This window comes from Mobula birostris, chromosome 2 (genome assembly GCF_030028105.1).
Source record: "Mobula birostris isolate sMobBir1 chromosome 2, sMobBir1.hap1, whole genome shotgun sequence".
In the NCBI taxonomy this organism is placed as follows: domain Eukaryota; kingdom Metazoa; phylum Chordata; class Chondrichthyes; order Myliobatiformes; family Myliobatidae; genus Mobula; species Mobula birostris.
Window position 1 is genome coordinate 76,043,698 of NC_092371.1, and position 24,411 is coordinate 76,068,108.

Sequence of the window (24,411 nt, forward strand, 5' to 3'; positions counted from 1 at the left end):
TTGTAATATGATTGTAACTACATTGTAGGGTGCATCGTATTCTGATTCATGTGCATTCTTACGTTAACTTTGTAGGTAATTAAAGATGGTACATCCTGGTGCCTAATAAACGGAGCTCATCGCTCTCAGCAGGAGAGAGACAGAGAGAGAGAGAGAGAGAGAGAGAGAGAGAGATCAGGGCTGCTGGGAGCTCACACTGGACAAAAATAGTATGGAGCTATTTATTGTGTTTTCTTGTAAATATCTTTTTGTAACTTTGGCAGTTTTCTTTTCACTATTTTTTGATAATTTGAAAGTTTGATTTTTGATACACCTAATAAACACCCTTGCACTGAAGGGTGCAGGGGAGTGCTCCGGCCATTTTTTCCCTTGGTCATTGGACAGAGTCCGAGTTGTACAGTGGGTGGATGGCGGGGGGGGGCGGGGCACAAAGTGCTCAGTTGGCTATGAGCCAAAGGCTGATGTGCCAACAGCTGTAGCCCAGATGTGGAGTGGCCTGAGCACTCCCCTGGTATTTTGCAAGCGACATTCACTGCAGCTGCATCAGGAATTCCATCTCAGATGCCCAGTTATGCACACAGCAGTCAGGCCCAACGGCAGTGGCAAAAAGCAGCAGGTGGGAGCAGAGACTTCAGCCGCGCGCCACCTGCCTGCCTTCCACGTGGGTGAAGCAAGAGACCAGCTCAAGGCACGGCCGAGAAACTGTGACATGAGCCATGTGAAATTAACCATTTGGGGACTGCAGCACTTAACCCCAAGTGCACTGGCAGATCCGAAATTACCATCCCCACACACAGATTCCCTCATTCCTCCCACTGTGTCTACTCCGACCCTCCCTCCACTCGGTGCTTGCAGACTGCGGCGTCTGGCACTTTCACACCCACCCTGCCTCGCCCACACACAAGAACAACACACAACACTAAGAGAGGTTGACACAGGGATTGAAGAAAGTACTAAATTCTTTACAGTGATTTTTCCAGCCTCCCTCCCTTTCATCACTCCTGGACGGCCTGACACAATTGCAAGTTCAGACACAGCTGGACCTAAGCAACACGCGGCATGCGGGAGACGTATGCTGGTTGATGAGTGGCTCACAGACCACTCATTCCACCGAGGCCGAAGCTCCCCGCTTCCTTCCGTCAATATCCAGGAAAACAAAGAAAGGTTCAAAAAGCTCCGAGAACTGATGAAAAACATGAAGCAATACGAATAAAAGTGCAAACTGGTGTCCGGATTCAACATCGGCACCAAAGCCAAATCGCTTCCGTCTGGCGCTGGTCCTGGCTCGCACGGGGAGAGTGACCTGTGGATGGGGAGAGAGTGGGGAAGCCGTTCACGAGCGTTCGAAGCATCGCTCACACAGGACAGTAGGAAGCAATCTGCTGCACCTTGCCCAAGTCTGCGAGGAGCTGCTTCATCCGGTTCTTGAGCTGAGGCAGTCGTGCCAAAGGATCAGGAGGTTCCAGCTCTCCAGAGTAGTCCAGCCAGCTCTCCAATACTAGGGGATCAAACAGAGGAGAAGGAATCACTCAAAAGGAAGTGCTTGCTCCTGCCTACAATCTATTCCCTGGTTTCATCTACACTCTCACATAAGATCTCTTCAACAGGATTGGTTTACTATTGTCACATGTACCAAGCTGCAGTGTATACTGTTCATACAGATCCAGTCACTAAGCATCACACTGAGGTAGACCATAAGACATAGGAGCAGAATCAAGCCATCTGGCCCTTCGAGGCTGCTCTGCCATTTCATCATGGTTGATCTACTTTCCCTCTCAGCCCCAATCTCCTGCCTTCTCCACAACCCTTCATGTCCTCACTAATCAAGAATGTATCAACCTCAGCCTTAAATATACCCAATGAGCTGGCTTCCACAGATGCCTGTGGCAATAAGTTCCACAGATTCATCACCTTCTGGCTAAAGAAATTCCTCCTCATCCCCTTTCTAAATGGACGTCTCTATATTCTGAGGCTGTGCCCTCTGATCCCAGACTCACCACCAACAGGAATAATCCTCTCTACATCCACTCTGTTGAGGCCTCTCAACATTCAATAGGTTTCGATGAGGTCACCCCTCATTCTTCTGAATTCCTTCTGAAGGTAGAACAAGGTAATTTGATGGACTGAAAGGCTTAATTCTGCTCCTACACCTTGTGGCATACAGAAAGCAGGAAAGAGAAGTGCAACAGTTACACAGAAAGTGCAATGCAGGTAGATAATAAGATGCAAGATCTCACAAGGTCAAGAGTCCATCTTGTCTGTTTATTTATTTTACTTAGAGATACAGCATTGTAACATGCCCTTCACAGGCTTCCCACACTAAACTGTGGGCAATTCCTTGCTGCATTGTCAAACAATTCCCAGCACAGTACTGTAGTAATTTTATGTATTGCACTGTACTGCTGCTGCTGCAAAAAAAGCAAATTCCATGACGTATGCGAGTGATGATAAACCTGATTCTGATATGGGTCTCTATTGTGGTCTAAGAATGGGAAGGGGGCAGGGAGAGGGGAATCATGGTCCAGAAAAGGGGAAGGGAAAGGGTAGAGAGTGGGGAGCACCAGAGAGACATTCTGTAATGATCAACAAACCAATTGTTTGAAATCAAATTATTTTATCTGGTGTCTCAAGGCTGGGTGTGTCTGCACCTATGCCACCATCCCCCCCCACCGGGGCAGTCTTTCTCTGACACCTGCCCCACACCCCTCCTGCAGCACTCCACCCTCGTCTTTCAAAACATCCTTTGCTCACACCAGATTAACAAACTCGCTCTCTGCTCCAGATTGACAAATACAGTACTGTGCAGAAGTCTTCGGCATCCTAGCTGTATGTGCCTCAGACTTTTGCACAGTAGTAGCGGGGGATAGGAGTGGCCCTCCTGTTGCTCATTTATTTATATTATTGCTTCTTCTTTTTGCATTTGCACAGCTTGTTGTCTCCTGCACTCTGCTGGAAAGCCCTAGTTTAGCAGTCGTTCACTGACCGTTATATTTACTGTTCTATAGATTTGCTGAGTATGCCCACAGCAAAATGAATCTCAGAGTTGTATGTGGTGCCGTAGATGTACTTTGATAATAAAGTTACTTTAAACTTAGAGTGTAACCTGGCCTCTGGAAAAACAGCAATGTCAGAAATGCATCCCACCCTTTACAAAGCTAGAATGACCCTCTATTTCCTCTCTTTTTGCACTTTTTAAATATATACTTATTGTAATTTAGCTTTTGTTTACATATTGCACTGTACTGCAGCCACAAAACAATAAATTTCATGGCACATGGCAGTGATTTCAACATGGTTCAGATCCTAGCAATGATTCCATAGTTCCCTTATTCCTGCCATATCCTGACCACTGAGTCCACAAGTGCATCATGACTGCTGAACAGAAAGCTGGACAGACTGACTTCTCCGACGTTAAGGGAACAATGGATGTGAAGCTGGTGCAGGAAAGTGTCCCTGTGCCTAATGACGGACTTGAATAGAAGAGCAGACACGAGGGATCAGTCTAATCCTGCTTCTGCAATGTAACTACAATTTCCTGCAGTAAACTGGAGTCTTCAAGCATTACAACACACAAACAGGCCCTTCAGCCCATCTAGTCCGTGCTGAGATGTTATTCTTCCCAGTCCCATTGACCATCACCTGGACCATAGCCCTCCATAACCCCATCCACATAATTGTCCAAGCTTCTGTCAAGTGTTGCAATCGAACCTGCATCCACTGTTTTCTGTGGCAGATCGTCCCACACTTAGTGAGGTTCTAGTTCCACCCAATCTCAGTGGAAATAGCCTGCCTGCATTCACCCTGTCTATACCTCTCATAATTTTCTATATCTCTATCAAATCTGCTCACATTCTTCTATGTTCTAGGGAATAGACCTGACATATTCAACTTTTCCCTGTAACTTAAGTGCAGGTGGAGTAGGAGGAAGAGTATCAGTTTGGGGATTATTCTTGACTGATACGCTAGTCCAACTGATAGGAGTCTGTAACTGCGCAGCTGAATGCTGGACAGAACCGGAAGGGCCAATATTTATATTCCTCAGCAAATACCAAAACTTGGCCTTTAATTTCACCTACAGGCACAATTAAGCCAGATTCCCATAAAGGGATGCCATCTCTGAGCAAGAGAAGGGAGAGGAAAGTGAAATTAATACTAATGACATTGAAACAAAAAATAAAAAAACCTAATTTTAGATGAATGATTTAATCTGGAAACATTCAGAATGTGTACAATGATGGAAGCCTTTTGAGATGGGGAGAGGCATGGAGAGGGATCTCCTACAGCACAGTTCCTCTGAACATGTCCAAAAAGTCTCCCAGAGTCGGTTCTGAGGAAAACAACAGCAGATGCCCCAGTTGAACTTCCTCTTCCCTGTCCTCCAAGCTGACACTGGGCCTTGAAGACACCTCATTTCTCACTCGATACTGTTGGTCATGAAGGAATTAAAATATGGAACAAAACATTTAACTGGAATGAGTCAAGTTCAGCGGAAGTAGATAAACCAAATGTCTTTGCTCTTGCCATGAAAGCTGGCAGCTGCTCTGCAGCCACCATTTTGTGAACTATCTTGTGAACTGGTTTTGCTCAGGAATAACTGGATAAAACAACTTAAAAGAGGACACAATGAGGGCCCTACTGATCATCTGCTGAACTGGAGATCATTTTGAAGAAAGATGTCATTTTTGAGATATTCTTTGGTAAGAAAGAAACTGAAGATTTATGAATGGGACAGTCCATATCTGTGACCCAGGTAACCTGAGCCTAACAACTGGCCGAACTGCTGTCAGTCAGGGAGAACAAAGGAAGAGACATTAATAACAAGCTGTTACTTGCGAGAAGGGCAATAAAATGATGCTGACTTGGACAAGAGCCAATGAGATCACTGGAGACCAACTCGCAAAGAAGGTCCCCATGTGAGGGGCAGGGAGAAGGAAGATCAATTGTTTGGTCAACGGGAGATCCCCTATCTCAGTGTTTTAAGTTAAATGAATGTTGGTACAAAGGTAACAACAAAATTCATGACTTAAGTTAATGGCCTGGGGTCAACATAGTTACGTTGATATTTGTGCAGAGGCAACGAAGTTCAAACTTTGATTAATTAAGAGTCGTGTAGTGAATTGACTAACCTAGATCAGTTGGCAACAGGTCATTAATACTTTCATTTAAAAGGCCAAGGATCTTGAACAGATTTTCTTTAAACCAGTCACTCACTGGAGCACAATAGAAGGAAAAGTAGGCCACTTGGCCTCTTAAGAGTCACAGAAAACTACAGCGCCGAATCAGGCCCTTTGGCCCATCTAGTCTGGCCCAAACTATTAACTTGCCCGTCCCATTAACCTGCACCTAACCATTGCCCTCCACACCCCTCCTAGTCACATACCTATCTTAAGTTTTGAAATCAAACTTGCATCCACAATTTCCGCTGGCAGCTCATTCCACACTCTCAGTGAAGTGGTTCTCCCTCATGTTCCCCTTAAATATTTCACCTTTCATCCTTAACCCATGACCTCTAGTTCTAGTCTCACCCAACCTCAGTGGAGAAACCCTGCTTGCATTCACCCTATCTATACCCCTCATAATTTTGTATACTGTACCTCTGTCAAATCTCCCCTCATTCTTCTACACTCTGAGGAATAAAGCCCTAACCTGTTCAACCATTCCCTACAACTCAAATCCTCAAGTCCTGGGAACTCTTGAGTCAGCCACATTGTTCAATATGAACGTGGCTGACCTACCCCTCTACTGTGCCAGTTCCTCATCATCCTTAGTTCCCCCAAACATTTAAACGTTTTCCACCTTCACTTTAAATACTTCACACTAGAGTCAAACAGCATAGAGATGGGCCCTTTGGCCCAAATGGTTCACGTTGACCAAAAGACCCTGTCCAAGCCAGTCCCATCTGCCAACATTTGGCCCATAAACTTTTAAACTTTCCCCATCAATCTGTACCTGCCTCAACAACTTCCTCATTCCACATTCTAACCACCTTCTGCGTAAAAGAAAAAGTTGCTATCGGGTTCTCATTATCTCTCTCTTCTCTCACCTTTGTTGACTATTCATCAACTGATCTGAGTTAGTCAGCTCTCTACATAACTCTTAATTAATCAAATCTTGCACTTCATTGTCTCTGCATAAAAGACAATATAACTATGTTGACCCCAGGCCAACAGCCTAAGACACGAATTCTACTGTTCCCTCAGACCACTTTTCCAGTTTATAACACCAAAATAGAGAGCTCCCATTGGCCAGATGATCATTTCTTCTCCCAGACTCCGGCCTGGGGCTACTCTTTGTGACATTTAGTCTCCAGAGTGCTCGCCGTTTTGTGTTTGAAGCCCCTAATTCTTCTACTCTTCCCTATCAATTGAAATGTTGCATTTCAATCTCGTAGGCTCGAGCTCATCTGACTGACCGGTGTTAAGATTCCCTCTGGATGTAATCCAAGGGTTACACAGCTTTGTGTCTTAGATAACTTCTACCCCATTGAGTCCTCTCAGGAACCTGTCCCATCTCATTCACTGACACTTGAAAAGTCCATCAGACATAGGAGCGGAACTAGGCTCTGCCATTCGATCCTGGCTGATTAAATTTCCTGTCAACCCTATTCCCCTGCCTCCACACTGTAACCATTGACACCCTTACTAATCAGGAACCTATCAACGTCCATTTAAATCAGGGGCCTCCAATCCTTTTTATGCCATGGACAAATATCATTAAGCAAAGGGTCCTGGTTTAAATATACCCAATGAATTCTACAAATTCATCAACCCCTGGCTAAAAAATTGCTTCTCATCTCTGTTCTGAAGGGATATCATTCTATTGTGAGGCTGTACTCTCTGGTCTGAGACCCCCCAACTATAGGGATCAACCTCTCCATCTCTACTCTATCTAGGTCTTTCAATATCTGGTTGGTTCCAATTAGATATCCTCTCATTCTTCTAAACTCCAGCGAGTACAGGCCCAGAGACATCAAGCTATACTCATATATTAACCCTTTCAGTTCTGGGATCATTCTCAACATAGAACAGTACAGCCCACAGTATCTGTGCTGGTCATTTTGCCAATGTATCTGCCAGAATATGGCCTCTATCCCTCCATTCCCAACTCATTCCTCTAAACTCCAGTAAGCACAGGGAAGGATCAGATCAGGGGGAACTGTTTCTCCTGTTCTGTGTGCTTCATTCCCTGTTGGTCAGGGGAGCTGCTGACTGCCCTCCCATCCACACTGTACAAGCTACGACAGACAAACACCTCTGCTCACCATCCAGCTCCCTCTCGATGAAGTCCATCCGGTGGCATACTTCGTCCTGCAAGGACTCGATGTGTGCCAGCAGGTTGACCTGCCACTGAAGCTGGGGGTCACTGTCTCCCCCATCCTCGGACTCCTTCGGCCCCCGGCTCTCCTCACTCTGCACTTCGGTTGTTGACTCAGTACCCCGGACCTGAGAGGAGACAGAGAGATGAGCTAGAGTGGCAACAGAGTGGAATCATAACAGGACCACAACATTGTTCAGAACTTAGTAAAACTAGTAATTAAGTGCTAGTTAGGGCGTAATGGTTAGTGTAATGATCTACAGTGCCAGTGATCTGGGTTCAATTCCTGGCATTATCTGCAAGGAGTATATATGTTCTCCTCTGGTTTCCTTTCATATTACAAAGACATACAGGTTAGGGTTAGTAAGTTGTGGGTGTGTCAAGCTGGTGCCAGAAAGATGGTGATACTCGAGGGCTATCACCAGCAGATCCTCGGACTGTGTTGGTCACTGATGCATTTCACCATATGTTACAAATAAAGCTCATCTTGAATCTTCTTTCCCTTCTGCCTACTATAGGGTCTTTCAGCACACTCTATGAGCCTTTTAAACACCTCTAGTGTGTCTATCCCCTCTGGTAGAACATTCCATGCACCCACTCTGTGAAAAAAAACTTCCCCACTCATCTCCTTTGAATCTCTCACACTCTTCACTTTTAATGTATGCCCTCTAGGCATTTTGGCCCTGGGCAAAGAATACTGGTCGTCTTCTCAAAGTTTAAAGTAAACTTATTATCAAGGAACATATATGTTACCGTATACTACCCTGACATTCATTAACTTGAGGACAATCACAATAAATACAAAGAAACACAACAGAATCAATGAAAAACTACAGACAATGAAGATGGACAAAGGACCAAAGTGCAAAAGACAACACACTGTACATTTGGCCAGTTTAAAAGTTCATTCATTCATTATGTTCTGTGTCGTATGAAGTAGGTGATCATATATCTTTCCATGACCATGATTGTTCTTGGAAAATTTTTCTGCAGAAGTGGTTTGCCATTGCCTTTTTCTCTGAACAGTGTCTTTACAAGTTGGGTGATCTCAATCATTATCAATGCTCTTCAGAGATTGTCTGCCTGGTGTCAGTGGTTGGATAACCAGGACTTGTGATATGCACCAGCTGCTCATACGACCATCCACCACCTGCTCCCGTGGCTTCACATGACCCTCATCCGGGGGGGGGAAGGGAAGAGTGGGGGGTAAGCAGATGTTACCCCTTGCCCAAGGGTGACCTGCAGGCTAACAGAGGGAAGGAGCACCTTACACCTTCTTTGGTAGAGACATATCTCCACCCGACCACCCCATGATTTAAAAGAACATCACCTAAAGGGAAATTACAGGCTGCATATTGCAGCGATAGTACGTCAGAACAGTATATCCAGAAGTTTAGTGAGATGACGTGTATCATGAGCGCCATCTTGAAATCTCTCTGTACCTCACGTTGGGGCTGTATAGTAGTGTAGTGGTTAGCACAATGCTTTACAGTACCAGCGACCCGGGTTCATTTCCCGCTGCTGTCTATAATGAGTAGGTTCTCCCTGTGACTATGAGGGTTTCCTCCGGGTGCTGTGGTTTCCTCCCACAGTCCAAAGATGTACGGGTCGATAGGTTAATTGGTCACTGTAAATTGACTGTGATCAGGCTAGGGTTCTATCAGGGGAATTGCTGGGCAGGGCAGCTTGAAGGGCCAGAAGGTCCTATTCCACACTGTTTCTCAATCAATAAATACATAGTAAAGCTCCCCTCCAAGATTCTCCCACTCAGCTGCGTATGAAAGGTAGCGTACAGCAGCCGATTAACCTCGCAGCCCGCATGGTTTTGGGATGTGGGAGCACCAAAGCAAAGCTAATACCATTGTTTCTTTAGCTGCTCAATCTCTTGATGTAATTAAGAATCTGGCCTTTAAATATTTGGTAATGAAAAGCAAAGCCCGATTCTGTTTGCCTGCAGCCAACTGAGTCGCTGAACTGTGGCCGTTGTTTTGTTTACAACAGATGCTCGGTTATTAGAATCTGCATCTCTTGTTAATCTCCTGAAGCGACAGGCGGCAGGAGCTACTCATGTAGAACAAATCTCAAGATTTGTTGCCTCAAATCTATTGGCAAATCTCTTACTTGATGTAAACACATTTGCATCCTGTCTGATTTGATCACCGCCTGTGTGCTCACTGACCCACACTAGCTCCTGCTCCAGAAACGCTTTAATTTATTAAATTTTGTTTTTCAATCCCTCCATTGCTACTCCTGACCTCATTCTGTACCTTCCCATGCAGATTCACAAGTCACAGCCACCCAACTTGGCAAAAGGCCCTTCTGCCCAACATGTCCATGCTGACCCAAGACCGTTGAACAAGATGACCATCTAAGCAAATCTCGTTTGACTGCATTGGCCTTATATCCCCTCAGCCTTTCAACTTTCGTTTACCTGCCGAAACACCTTTCAAATGTCATAAAACAAAGATAAAAATTAGTTTTATTTGTCCCATGCACATCGAAAAACTGAAATTTTTGCATCAAACCAAATCAAATCAGCGAGGATTGTCCAAGTGTCGCCACACATCCGGCATCAACAACCGGCAAGCCTTTGGAATATAGGAGGAAACCACAGCACCCAGAGGAAACCCACACATTTGCACAGGAAGAATGTACAAAGCTCCTCACAGAACCCCGATCTTACAGCTGACATTGTAAAGTGATCGTGCTAACTGTTACACTACTGTGCCTTTTAGGTCACTGTGTCCATAGCTAAATGCCCAATTCCATTTCCCGGCACTCAGCACTTGTCCTTATATGCCTTAGTATTTCAAATCAATTGTTCTTGTTTGAGATACAGCACGGTAACAACTCCCTCTGGCCCAATGAGCCAGTGCTGCTCAATTACACCTAGGTGACCAATCAACCTACTAACCCGTACGTGGACAGCATGCAGCGGAGCAGTTAGCGTAATGCTTTACAATGCTAGCAATTGTGATCGGGGTTCAATTCCTGCCACTGTTTGTAAGGGCACACCCTCAGACTGTGTTGGTTGGTAATGCAAACGATGCATTTTACCATATTCCATGTACATGTGACAAGTATAAGAGATGTATAAGATGATGAGAGGCATTGATTGTATGGATAGTCAGGGGCTTTTTCCCAGGGCTGAAATGACTAGCATGAGAGGGCACAGTTTTAAGATGCTTGGTAGTAGGTACAGAGGAGATGTCAGGGATAAGTTTTTTATGCAGAGAGTGGTAAGTGCGTGGCATGGGCTGCCTGCGACAGTGGTGGAGGCGGGTACGATAGGGTCTTTTAAGAGACTCGGGGACAGGTACATAGAGCTCAGAAAAATAGAGGGCTAGGGGTAAACCTGGGTAATATCTAAAGGTAGGGACATGTTCGGCAGAGCTTTGTGGGCCGAAGAGCCTGTATTCTGCTGTAGGTTTTCTCTGTTTCTAAGTAATGCTAATCTTTATCTATGAAACAGGAGCATCTGGAGGAAACCTATGGGGTCACCGGTTCAAATCCCACCGCTGCCTGTAAGGAGTTTGTACATTTGCCCTTACATGGATTTCCTCCGGCCATTCCAGTTTCTTCCCACAGCCCAAAGACCTACCGGCTAGTTGGATAATTGATCACTGTAAACCGTCCCGTGATCAGGCTAAGATTAAACCAGGTGATTTCTGGGCGACGCAGCTCAAGGGGCCTATTCCACGCTGTATCTCAATAAATAAATAAATAAACTTCTTGCAGCATCGGAATTGAAGCCAGGTCACTGGTGTTGCAGTGTTATTCTAACCATCCACACTTGCATGCCGCCCTAACACCGTTCGTAAACACTGTGAGTCTACACACCTTTATCACCACCTCCAGCACTGTGTTCGAGATTTCAACCAACCTCTGGGTGAAATATTTCTTCAAATCCTCCCTAAGTCTACTTACCCATCCGCTCTGTTTATGGACACCTTTGTTATGGGGAACAGTTTCTCATAACCTGCTCACACCATAATTCTGTACACCTCAAGTCGGGTCATGGTAAAACAAGAAAACAAATCCAATCCCCCCTCTTAGCTGGAGCTTACTATCCCGGGTGATAATCCGGGGAAACACGCTCTCAGCGCAATCATCTCCTCCTTTTGTTGCAGTGAGCTGAAGTGTATCTGTGACCGCACTGTGGCTTAGACACATGCCATCACGAGGTAATGAGGGGTTCCATTTTTACAGACACTCATAATCATAAATACACAAAAAACGGTCAATATGGTAACCATAGCTCCACTGTCTTGTTATAGAACAGCATCATACCACTGATAAGTAAGGGCAATTACTAAACAATTTCCCCAGGGGTGATAACTTGAAGGTAATCTAACAAAAGGAGTTAAAGAGAAAGTGGCTGGAAAACAGAACATGCTAATCTCAGGGAATAAAATGGATCCAAAGGGGATAAAAGGGGATCCACAGATTTTTTTTTTTAAATGACACAAAAAGAGTATAACTATGGTCCTATGTGGTTAGTACTGATGGGCAAATTGGATAGCATGAACTAGTGGGCTGAAGGGTCTGTTCAGGGGCAGGTAAGGTTGGCCGATGGACTCTTACCTTGCCAGTGCCGCTCTCACCCTGTAAACAGATAAAGAGCACATCAGCATCTGCTTCAATAGATGGGAGGAAAAAGCCCAGTAACATCATGAAGGATCCCACCCAGCATGCATTGGACTGTTTAGACCAAAGCCATCAGGGGGAGGCTACAGAGCATCCACGCCTGGACCACTAGACTCAAAAACAGATACTGTCCCCAAACAGTAAGGGTGATCAATACCTCTGCCCACTAACCCAGTCCTCCACCTTCCCATCACCATCACTTTATCATTTCTTGTCAGTCACCTTATGTACATAAACTCCTGTGCCTAGTGTTACTTTAAGGACATATCTATCTACACAAGCTATCTTATTGTGTTTTTTTTATTATTGTATTCTTTATCTTCATTATGTTTTTTTGTGCTGCATCAGATTCAGAGTAACAATCATTTCCTTCTCCTTTACACTTGTGTACAGGAAATGACATTTAACAACCCTGAATCTTTCAATAGAACATGAAATAAAGATCCCCCCAGGGGTCACTGACCTTACAGAGGCTGTCTTGCTCTCGAAGATCAAAGTCAGTCCGCCCTGAATCTTCATCAACGTTCCTTCCAAACCTCTCCGCCAGCGCCTCGTCACCATTTTCCCGCATCCGGCCGAAGCCCTCATCCAAGGAGGAATTCCTGGTCTCCACCACCAGCCTCTGCTCCGCGGCAGGGTAGTAGGCTCGGGGTTTCTGGTAGCAATGCTCACTGGTGATATAGGACTCCTCGATAACGGGCATTTGACTCTGCCGCTCAGCCGTGCCGTTAGGGGTCCTTCCCTGCGTGCTCATGCTGGTGCTGAGGCCGCTGTTGCTGTCCTCGCTGGGAGTGAGATGCCTCTCCCACAGCTTTTCGATGGTGGAGGGAGAAACGTGCCAAGGCTTGCACCAGAGTTTCAGGTCTGGTTGATCTTTATTCCTGGGGAATGATTCAGAGAACAGGGCCATTTACAACTCTCTGTATAAAAAAGCCTACCTCTGCATTTCCCCAATGAGTTGGGAGTGAAGTGAGCAGGACTTCTAACAAGAACCCGGCCGTGTAGCATCTACACCAGGACCATCACACTCAAAAACAGTTACTTTCCCCAAGCAATAAGGCTGATCAACACCTCCACCCACTAACCCACACATCCAAGACCCCCCCACCACTACTTTATCACTTCCTGTCAGTCATCTTATGTACAGACACTCTTCTGCCTAGCAACACCTTATGGATATACAATCAATGCATACAAGCTAACTTATGTATGTATATATATATTTTTTTTTAATTACAAGTTGAGCACCACTTATCACAGCTGAGTCTCTGTGGGTGGAAGTTAGAAACAGGAAGGGGTCAATAACTCTACTGGGTGTTTTTTTACAGTAACAGTGACATCAAGAAGCAGATAGGGAGACAGATTCTGGAACTGTGTAGTAATAACAGGGTTGTCATGGTGGGAGATTTTAATTTCCCAAATATTGACTGGCATCTCCCTAGAGCAAGGGGTTTAGATGGGGTAGAGTTTGTTAGGTATGTTCAGGAAGGTTTCCTGACACAGTATGTGATAATCCTACAAGAGGTCAAGTGGTTAAAGCATTCATCTAGTGATCTGAAGGTTGCTAGTTCGAGCCTTGGCTGAGGCAGCGTGTGTGTCCTTGAGCAAGGCACTTAACCACACAATGCTCTGCAATGACACCGGTGCCAAGCTGTAGGGGTCCTAATGCCCTTCCCTTGGACAACATCGGTGGGGTGGAGAGGAGAGACTTGCAGCATGGGCAACTGCTGGTCTTCCATACAACTTTGCCCAGGCCTGCATCCTGGAAACTTTCCAAGGTGCAAATCCATGGTCTCACGAGACTAACAGATGCCTATAAAACAAGAGGAAAGTCTATACTTGATCTGCTATTGGGAAATGAACTTGGTCAGGTGCGAGTCTCTCGGTGGGAAAGCATTTTGGAGATAGTGATCATAATTCTATCTCTTTTACCATAGCATTGGAGAGGGATTGGAACAGACAAGTTAGAAAAGGGGAAATTGGAGTTAGGGGAAATCTGAAACTATTAGGCAGGAATTTGGAAGTATAAATTGGGAACAAATGTTCTCAGGTAAACGTATCGCAGAAATGTAGCAAATGTTCAGGGGATATTTGCGAGGACTTTTGCATAGGTACGTTCCAATGAGACAGGGAAAGGATGGTAGGGTACAGGAACCATGGTGTACAACAGCAGTTGAAAATCTAGTCAAGAAGAAAAGCTTACAAGAGGTTCAAAAAACTAGGTAATGATAAAGATCTATAAAATTATAAGGTAAGCAGGAAGGAGCTTAAGAATGAAATTAGGAGAGCCAGAAGGGGCCATGAGAAGGTCTTGGCAAGCAGGATTAAGGAAAACCCCAAGGCATTCGACAGGACCAATCAAGTGTAACAGTGGAAAAGTGTGTACGGGACCGGAGGAGATAGCAGAGGTACTTAATGAGTACTTTGCTTCAGTATTCACTATGAAAAAGGATCTTGGCGATTGTACGGATAACTTACAGCAGACTGAAAAGCTTGAGCATATAGACATTAAGAAACAGAATGTGCTGGAGCTTTTAGAAAGCATCAAGTTAGATAAGTCTCCAGGACTGGACAAGATATACCCCAGGCTACGGTGGGAGGCGAGGGAGGAGATTGCTGAGTCTCTGGCAATGATCTTTGCATCATCAATGGGGACAGAAGAGGTTCCAGAAGACTGGAGGGTTGCAGATGTTGTTCCTTTACTCAAGAAAGGGAGTAGAGATAGCCCAGGAATTTACAGACCAGTGAGTCTTACTTCAGTGGTTGGTAAGCTGATGGAGAAGATCCTGAGAGGCAGGATTTATGAACATTTGGAGAAGCATAATATGATTAGGAATAGTCAGAATCGCTTTGTCAAAGGCAGGTCATGCCTTAGGAGCCTGATTGAATTTTTTGCGGATGTGACTAAATACACTGATGAGTGTAGAGCAGTAGATGTAGTGTATATGGATTTCAGCAAGGCATTTGATAAGGTACCCCATGCAAGGCTTATTGAGAAAGTAAGGAGGCATGGGATCTTCATGGATCCAGAACTGGCTTGCCCACCGAGGCAAAGAGTGGTTGTGGACGGGTCATATTCTGCATGGAGGCCGGTGACCAGTGGTGTGCCTCAGGGATCTGTTCTGGGACCCCTTCTCTTTGTGATTTTTATAAATGACCTGGATGAGGAAGTGGAGGGATCAGTTAGTAAGTTTGCTGATGACACAAAGGTTGGGGGTGTTGTGAATAGTGTGGAGGGCTGTCAGAAGTTACAACAGGACATTGACAGGATGCAAAACTGGGCTGAGAAGTGGCAGATGGAGTTCAACCCAGATAAGTGTGAGGTGGTTCATTTTGGTAGGTCAAATATGGTGGCAGAATATGGTATTAATGGTAAAACTCTTGGCAGTGTGGAGGATCAGAGGGATCTTGGGGTCCGAGTACATAGGACACTCAAAGCTGCTGCGCAGGTTGACTCTGTGGTTAAGAAGGCATACGGTGCATTGGCCTTCATCAATCGTGGGATTGAGTTCAAGAGCAGAGAGGTAATGTTACAGGTATATAGGACCCTGGTCAGACCCCACTTGGAGTACTGTGCTCAGTTCTGGTCACCTCACTACAGGAAGGATGTAGAAACTATAGAAGGAGTGCACAGGAGATTTACAAGGATGTTGCTTGGATTGGGGAGCATGCCTTATGAGAATAGGTTGAATGAACTCAGCCTTTTTTCCTTGGAGCGACAGAGGATGAGAGGTGACCTGATAGGGGTGTACAAGGTGATGAGGGGCATTGATCGTGTGGATAGTCAGAGGCTTTACCAGGGCTGAATTGGCTAGCACGAGAGGGCACAGTTTTAAGGTGCTTGGAAGTAGGTACAGAGGAGAGGTCAGGGGTAAGCTTTTTTAAACGCAGAGAGTGGTGAGTGCATGGAGGCGGAAACGATAGGGTCTTTTAAGAGACTCCTGGATGGCTACACGGAGCTTAGAAAAATAGAGGGCTATGGGTAAGCCTAGGTAGTTCTAAGGTAGGGACATGTTCAGCACAGCTTTGTGGGCCGAAGGGCCTGTATTGTGCTGTATGTTTTCTATGTTTTTAATAATGAGGTGACCAGAACTGAACACAACATTCCAAGTGTGGCCTAACCAGGTTAATTGTTAAAATTTCCAGAACCTGCAGAATATCGTGTGTTTAATAAAAAATGCAGTGGTCAGGCATTTTGGACAATAGATCCTGACCTTTCCTTCGCATAATGATCCACCCACATGACGGGAGGCTTTGCTGGGTTTAACACGGAGCCACGCCTCTACTCACTGTAGGATGTATATCTTCAGCTGCAGCCCATGCAGCAGCTCGATGACCTTGTGAACGTCTCCCAGCAGCTGGTGTGTTGCCACTATCTTGCCGCTGTTCTGGTGGGAATAATTCTCTTTGAGAAAGGCCAGGCCATGCATGTGGCCACTGGTCAGCCACTCCTTGTCGTACCAGTAGCGAGAACTCAAGCGGTGCTCTAGGGCAGAAAGGACAGAACTATTAACCACAACAGGGGTAAGTCAAGAACGGAACATATTCCGCAGTCAAATGGGCATGCGAAAGGTCAGATTCATGGTTAAGTTCTTTACAAACAGCACACTGACCTCTGTTGAAAGAAGGTGCCCCAGTAGCTCGCTGGTTAGTACAAAACTTTGCAGCCCCATCGATTTGTGTTCAATTCCTGCCATTTGGAGTTTGTACACTCTCCATGAGACGGCATGGTTCCATCACACTTTGCAAAGAGTGCAAGTTAGGGTTAGTAAGTTGTTGGCACGCTACATTGGCACTGGAAGCTTGGCAACACTTGCGCGCTTCCTCCAGCACATCTGCACAGTGTGTTGGTGGTTGATGCAAACGACACATTTCACTGTTTGTTTCTATGAACATGGGACAAATACAGCTCATCTTAGAAATGAGCAAGTGTTGTAACAATTGTACAGACGATATCAAACTAGGAGTACTGTTCCTAGTTCTGGTCGCCTTATCCAAGATCTACTGGTATTGAAGGCTCACTAGGTTGTCCCATCGCAGGCAGCTGAAGAAATTAAAGCTATATTCTATAGCTTATAAGAATGAGGAGAAGTTTTAACGCAACATAAAAAGATCTTGAGGGCCTAACAGGGTAGCTATCGAGGTCATAAACACAGAGATGCTGGAAATCCAGAGCAACACACAAATGTTAGAGGACTCAGCAAGTCAGGCAGCGTCTATGGAGAGGAATGAACATTTGATGCTTCGGGCCAAGACTCTCCATCAGGACTGGAAAGAAACAGGGGAGAAGCTAGAATAAGAAAGTGGGGAAGGGCAAGGTGTACAAGATGGCAGGTGATAGGTGAAACTAGGTGAGGGAAGGGTGAAGTATCAAATGAAGGAGGGGATAGGTGGAAGAGGTAAGTGGCTGATAAAGGAAGAATCCGATAGGCATAAGGGTTCAGGAGAGTAAGCCATTGACTTTGAGAAGGAAGTAGATACCTCCCATCCTTTTCATTTGGTAGAAAATACAAAAGCCTGAAAGCATGTATCACTCTAAACAAACCTATTGATGATTCAAGATCCATTTACACCATCCAAAGCACAGCAAGTCTTCCTGTCTAATAATCTTCCCTCAACTAATACATCTACCACAGGTGAACCTGATGCCAGACTAGTTAGGGCTCAGCCAAAGGGTTGCTTACTGTCCACTCTGTTGGACCAAGAAACTAAACTGTTACTTTTATTGCACTTAGCTTACTTTATGCTTGTTTGCATTTTTATATAGTCACCTGTTTGTCTGTAATTGTTTAAAGAATTTTCAGTAATTGTAGTGGTTAGTTCTGTATTTTTCTAGCCATTTCTCTGCAGTCTGAGGAGGGGAGGGAGGGAGGGGGGAAGGAACGTCGACTCAGACCATGAGAGGCCTGCTTCAGGCATTTTCATGCCCTCAAGGTGCAGATTGGAAGTCTGTGTGGGGCGCCACTCCTCGCACAGAGACTAGAGCAATGTGTGGTTAAGTGCCTTGCTCAAGGACACAAACACACTGCCACAGCTGAGGCTCAAACTAGCAACCTTCAGATCACTAGACGAACGTCTTATCCACTTGGCCACATGCAGTCTGAGTCACACTTAATCTGTCTCATAGATTGTTCCTTATCAATGGAAGGTTCCTTATTTGTCTAGCTCAAGGGTTCCAACTTTTTTTATGCCATGGAGCCTTACCATTAACTGAGGGGTGGACCCCAGATTGGGAACTCCTGGTCTAGTTTGTATTAGATGACCAGGACTTCTTGTGTTTGCACACTTCCTCGTTCTTTCTCCACTCTCACACTTCACTCTCCCTCCCGACACAGTGGAGTGAATTGGCTATTATTTCTTTATTACGAAGACCAAATACAATGACTATAACCACAAGTTTTATGTCCCATTCTTGACTTCTGAAGAACCCCTGGATTATAAACTCTCCAGATCCAACAACGCCATCCTCCATTCCTGTGCATTTAAGAGGTTTATGCGAAACAAGCCACTTGGCAGCAAACACTCACCTGGCGGTTCACGGCACATGTAACAGGTGTAGATCTCGGGAACGCTATCTTCCAGCAAACCCATGCAGACACCGTGCTGCCAGCACAGACACTCCTCACACTGTCAAACAGCAGAACAACGTGGAAATGAGATACACCACTCATCCGCTCTCCCTCACTAATTAGCCTGGAGATTTATTGCAAACGACCCCCATATAGGATAGGGCAATACAGTAGTGTAACAGTTGGCGTAATCGCTTTAATGGTCAGTGCCAGCGATCACCGTTTGGATTCTCCCTTCTCCCATTAGGGAGAAGGTACAAGAGTTCGAAAGCACATACCACCAGTCACAATGACAGTCTCTATCACATTGTTTGTTATAAGACTACTGAACAGTTCCCTGCTATGATAAATTGGACTCTGGACCTCAGAATCTGCCTCATTATGGCCTTGCACCTCAGAATCAGGTTTATTATCACCGGCATGTGACGTGAAATTTGTTAGCTTAACAGCAGCAGTTCAATGCAATACATAATCCAGCAGAAAAAAAAATAATAATAAATGAGTAAATCAATTACATATATTGAATAGATTTTTTTAAATGTGCAAAAACAGAAATACTGTATATTTAAAAAAAAGTGAGGTAGTGTCCAAAGATTTTACGTCCATTTAGGAATCGGATGGCAGAGGGGAAGAAACTGTTCCTGAATTGCTGAGCGTGTGCCTTCAGGCTCCTGTACCTCCTACCTGATGGTAACAGTGAGAAAAGGGCATGCCCTGGGTGCTGGAGGTCCTTAATGATGGACGCTGCCTTTCTGAGACACCACCCCTTAAAGATGTACTGGGTACTTCGTTGGCTAGTGCCCAAGATGGAGCTGACTAGATTTACAACTGTCTGCAGCTTCTTTCGGTCCTGTGCAGTAGCCCCTCCATACCAGACAGTGATGCAGCCTGTCAGAATGCTCTCCATAGTACAACTATAGAAGTTTTTGAGTGTATTTGTTGACATGCCAAATCTCTTCAAACTCCTGAAGTATAGCCGCTGTCTTGCTTTCTTTATAACTACCTCCATATGTTGGGACCAGGTTAGATTCTCAGAGATCTTGACACCCAGGAATGTGAAGCTGCTCACTCTCTCCACTTCTGATCCTTCTATGAGTTTCTACGTCTTACCCTTCCTGAAGTCCACAATCAGCTCTTTCGTCTCACTGACATTGAGTGCCAGGTTGTTGCTGTGGCACCACTCCACTAGTTGGCATATCTCACTCCTGTACGCCCTCTTGTCACCACCTGAGATTCTACCAACAATGGGTGTGTCATCAGCAAATTTATAGATGGTATTTGAGCTATGCCTAGACACACAGTCATGTATACATAGAGAGTAGGGCAGTGGGCTAAGCACACACCCCTGAGGTGTGGCAGTGTTGGTCGTCAGCAAGGATATGTTATCACCAATCTGCACAGATTGTGGTCTTCTGGTTAGGAAGTCGAGGATCCAATTGCAGAGGGAGGTACAGAGGCCCAGGTTCTGCAATTTCTCAATCAGGATTGTTGGAATGATGGTATTAAATGCTGAGTTATAGCCAATGAACAGCATCCTGACATAGATGTTTGCATTGTCCAGGTGGTCTAAAGCCATGTGAAGAGCCATTGAGGTTGTGTCTGCCGTTGACCTATTGTGGCGACAGGCAAATTGCAATGGGTCCAGGTCCTTGCTGAGGCAGGAGTTCAGTCTAGTCATTACCAACCTCTCAAAGCATTTCATCACTGTAGATGTGAGTGCTACCGGGCGATAGTCATTAAGGCAGCCCACATTATTCTTCTTAGGCACTGGTATAATTGTTGCCTTTTTGAAGCAAGTGGAAACTTCCACTTGTAGCAGTGAGAAGTTAAAAATGTTCTTGAATACTCCCGCTAGTTGCTTGGCACAGGTTTTCAGAGCCTTACCAGGTACTCCATCTGGACCTTTCGCCTTGCGAGGGTTCACTCTCTTAAAGACAGCCTAACATCGGCCTCTGAGACAGAGATCACGGGGTCATCGGGTGCAGCAGGGATCTTCACAGCGTAATTGTGTTCTCCTTTTCAAAGCGTGCCTAGAAGGCGTTGAGTTCATCGTTGTCTGCCTAGACTGCACTTTCTCTGTAACATTCCATTCTGCATTCCTTTATTGTTTTCTTGTACTACCTCAATACATGGATATGATGAAATCGTCTAGAATCAACCTCTTTTATGCCATGGACCCATAGACCATAAGACATAGGAGTAGAATTAGGTCATCTGGCCCATCGAGTCTGTTCCACCATTCAATCATGGCTGATCTTTTTTTTCTATCTCCTCCTCAACCCCAGTTCCAGCCTTCGCCCCGTAACCTTTGATGCCATGTCCGATCAAAAACCTATCAATCTCTGCCTTAAATACACCCAACGACCTGGCCTCCACAGCTGCCTGTGGCAACAAATTCACTACCTTTTGGTTAAAGAAATTTCTCTGCATCTCTGTTTTGATAGTGTGCCCTCTGTCTAGACTCCCCTATCATGGGAAACATCCTTTCCACATCTACACTGACTGGGCCTTTCAACATTTGAAAGGTTTCAATGAGATCCCCCCCTCATAGATTGTCTGTATTGAACCCTACCATTAACTGAGGGGTCTGTGAACCCCAGGTTGGAAACTCCTGATCTAGAATGTTGGCAGAGCAAAATCTCTCAATAATAAACCAATTTACTAATTGTGCCAATGATCGTCATTATAGAAATATTGTAATACAGATGGTTTTCTGGGAACACAATCCATTTATAACATGGGGATGCAGGGTACGGATTACAAATTGCACTCGTTACACAACATGTAATACCTGAATCATGAATTCATTCTCCTCCTCTACTTCACAGACGCAGCGCACGATCTCCATCTGGCTGTCTTCGCCGTCCCCGGTGTCGTCAGGATTCGTGGTCACATCTACGTCCTGACTGTAATCGTCGTCACTCCAGAGGAGACTGTCTGTGGATGAGTCGCTCGTGGGGTCGTCATCTGAAACATCTGACACATCAGCACTGCTGTCAGACTCGGCCAGTGTTAGGGACCAAGCAAAGAAAATCAAAAAGACACCAACTCACTTGTCCCCTTGAGTGAAAAGTGAGCTGAACTCACTTGGAAAAACACAAGGGGAGATTGAATGTCCCCCAGGTGAGAGTGAACAAGAGCAAGATCAAGAAAGGGCAAATTAAAGCATGCCAGTGTCTGACATGGGGCAGGGTGAATAAGGAGAGATAGTGAAAGACAATACATTACTGATACAGTGTGACAGTAAGAACAGGAGTGTGAAAGACCAGAGAGCACACTAAAGTGAAGGTTGGTGTCAATATAGAGGACTGTCTTCATTCTTTCTTGAGAAGTACACAAAATGAGGTCAATGCACTGAAGGCACTTCTCTCAACACCACACTTGGGCATATACAATAAATAGCATTCATAGGATGAGTTTATTCAGGTGCATCAGTGCAGTGCTCACGTGGATTTTAATTGTCTTCTAATCTATGCACTGCAAAAGGTTCATTTCATTTACCTACTGCAGAGCCACTGAAATCTCCCAATGTCCATGACTTTTCCTACATTAATCTCTCAGCCCAGCTCATCTCCTGAACCTACACTGGAGGTTTCCTTCTCTGTAATTCTACTCCACATTTCCATACAGCGCCACAGCACAGAAACAGGCTCTTCAGCCCATCTACTCTGTGCTGAACAGTTATTCTGCCTAGTCCCATCTACCTGGACCATAGCCCTCCATGCCCTTTCTATACACGTACTTATCCCAACTTCTCTTAAATGTTGAAATCAAACCACTTCCACTGGCAGCTATGGCCCCTCAGGTGCCCCTTAAATATTTTACCTTCAATCCTTAACCCATGACCTCTAGGTCTAATCTAATCCAGCCTCAGTCAAAAAAAAAACCTGCTTGCATTTATCCCATCTATACCTCATAATTTCATACATCTTTATTAAATTTCTCTTCAGTCTCCTACATGCCATGAATAGAGTCCTAACCTATTCAACCTTTCCCTATAACTCAGGTCCTCAAATCCCAGCAACATCCCTGTAAATTTTCTCTGTACTCTTTCAAACTTATTGATATCATTCCTGTAGGAAGTAGACCAGAACTCACACAATATTCCAAATTTGAGCTTGCCAATATCTTATACAACTTCAACATAACATCCCTATCCCAATTCCTGTACTCAACACCCTGATTTATGAAGGCCAATGTGCCAAAAGCTCTCTTTACGATCCAATCTACCTGTGACGCCACTTTCAAGAAATTATGGATCTGTATTCCCAGATCCCTTTGTTCTACCACACATGTCAGAGCCCTACCATTCACTGTGCAAGTCCTCAACCCACATTTTAACCATGTTTTTAGCTATCTAGATGATCTCTCCTCGGCAAGTTTTCTATCACCTGTTTTAAACTGACTGTACAAAGATCTCAAATACTCAACGACCTTTAATAAAATTACCTCATTGAAGAATTCCTCCTGCTTCTCTCCCCAGTACTGTTTCAACCTTAGTTTTTGTTTTCCGCATTAACAGCCATTTGATTATTTTTGATTAAAAAAATCAGAATTGTAATTGATGGACCTTGTATGTGAGTATTGACTTTGTTTTAAACTGAGAGGGGAATATCCCCCGTCTTCCCCTATCACCTTTCACCCCCTCGAAATCCGTCCCAGTTACTTAATCTTCCCACTTTGTGCATTATCTCCGTAAAAGCTATTGGCAAACTTTTTCAAAGCAAAATAGTTTTCAATGAACATTCTGGTACAACATCGCATTGTAACTGTGACAACGTTAGAGAATATTTCACTCCAATAGTCTTGGGGTGAACTGGGTTCAAGTATTACATTAAATTAATTGTTTTCATACATGCAGGGCAGAAAAATAAATGAAAGGAAAACAGATGAATGTAACAAGACCTCTGATTATTTGTGTGCATGTTGCTCTGTCAAATTGTAAACTTGCTATCCAAAGCTCTGGAACTCCAAGGATGGACAGGCTAGTGTTGCTCTTGCTGTCTGCTGCCTCTGCATAACACAGCAAGGAAGTCCCACATGCAGTAAATTGTACTTTCAGCCAACACACTCCACTGGACTGTACTAACCTATATTCACGAGCCACTTTCCCCAAATCTCTCAACTTTACTTTGAAGTCAACTGCCAATCATTTGAAATCACCTGCAACTCTGCTTCTGCAAGTACTTTCTACTGCCCTCATCTTGTTACCCCATCAGACACAAAGCTCATGTGCAGATCAACTATCAAGAGGAAATTGGGACTGGCTAGGTGGTCACCTTGGCCTGGTCAGGCCAAAGAGAGCCTGTATTTGTGCAGTATTGTTCTGCATCTCTACAAAACCTTCGACTTGATCACATTAAGCAGCTAAGTCTGAACTCTTGACCAATCCTGCACTAAAAATACTCTGCTGTCACTGAGGCTATAAACACATTAGTCACTTCGCGCCAGTTCCTTTACCTTAATACACAAAACCTCCTTGGTGCACTTTCAGGATTGTTATTAATTATAATCTAGCCTCTGATCTAAATCGCTATGTCCAAAACCATAATTCATAGTCGCTTAAGTATTCTGACAACCTTATGTAATGCCAGCCTCAATAGTCCAAGCTGGTGTTTGTGGTCCAAATTGCCCTTGCCTTACCCAACCCTTTCTCTCTCACCTTAAATCCACCTGCGCTATTCATCTCAACTGGTTCTGGTCGTTGACAAGTTCCACCTTCTCTGGGTAATGGAGATGTTCCCTTAGATGGGCTTGTCAGCACCAACTTAAACATGTGTCCTGCCAGCTTCATCTCCCCTACACAAACTGAAACATCTTCGCTACGATCCATTCTGTCAACGTGTCTCAGCCTTCTCTCCCTGCAGTGACTGCACCTCGA

General features: G+C 44.8%; 1 protein-coding gene across 8 annotated transcripts in view; it reads right to left on the reverse strand.

The window, feature by feature from the left end:
- Positions 1-941: 941 nt before the first annotated feature.
- Positions 942-24,411, reverse strand: part of phf20b (PHD finger protein 20, b) — a 91,815-nt gene continuing 68,345 nt past the window's right edge. For 7 of the 8 annotated variants that reach the window (XM_072243473.1, XM_072243501.1, XM_072243484.1 and 4 more), the window contains 7 exons: positions 21,322-21,506; positions 18,489-18,588; positions 16,252-16,447; positions 12,425-12,842; positions 11,899-11,919; positions 7,262-7,442; positions 942-1,498 (listed from right to left, as the gene is read on the reverse strand). In XM_072243473.1, the coding sequence (XP_072099574.1) occupies positions 1,356-1,498; positions 7,262-7,442; positions 11,899-11,919; positions 12,425-12,842; positions 16,252-16,447; positions 18,489-18,588; positions 21,322-21,506 (1,244 nt within the window). In that variant the 3' untranslated portion in view covers positions 942-1,355. The remainder of the gene's footprint in view (positions 1,499-7,261; positions 7,443-11,898; positions 11,920-12,424; positions 12,843-16,251; positions 16,448-18,488; positions 18,589-21,321; positions 21,507-24,411) is intronic. The other variant, XM_072243493.1, reaches the window with a different exon arrangement.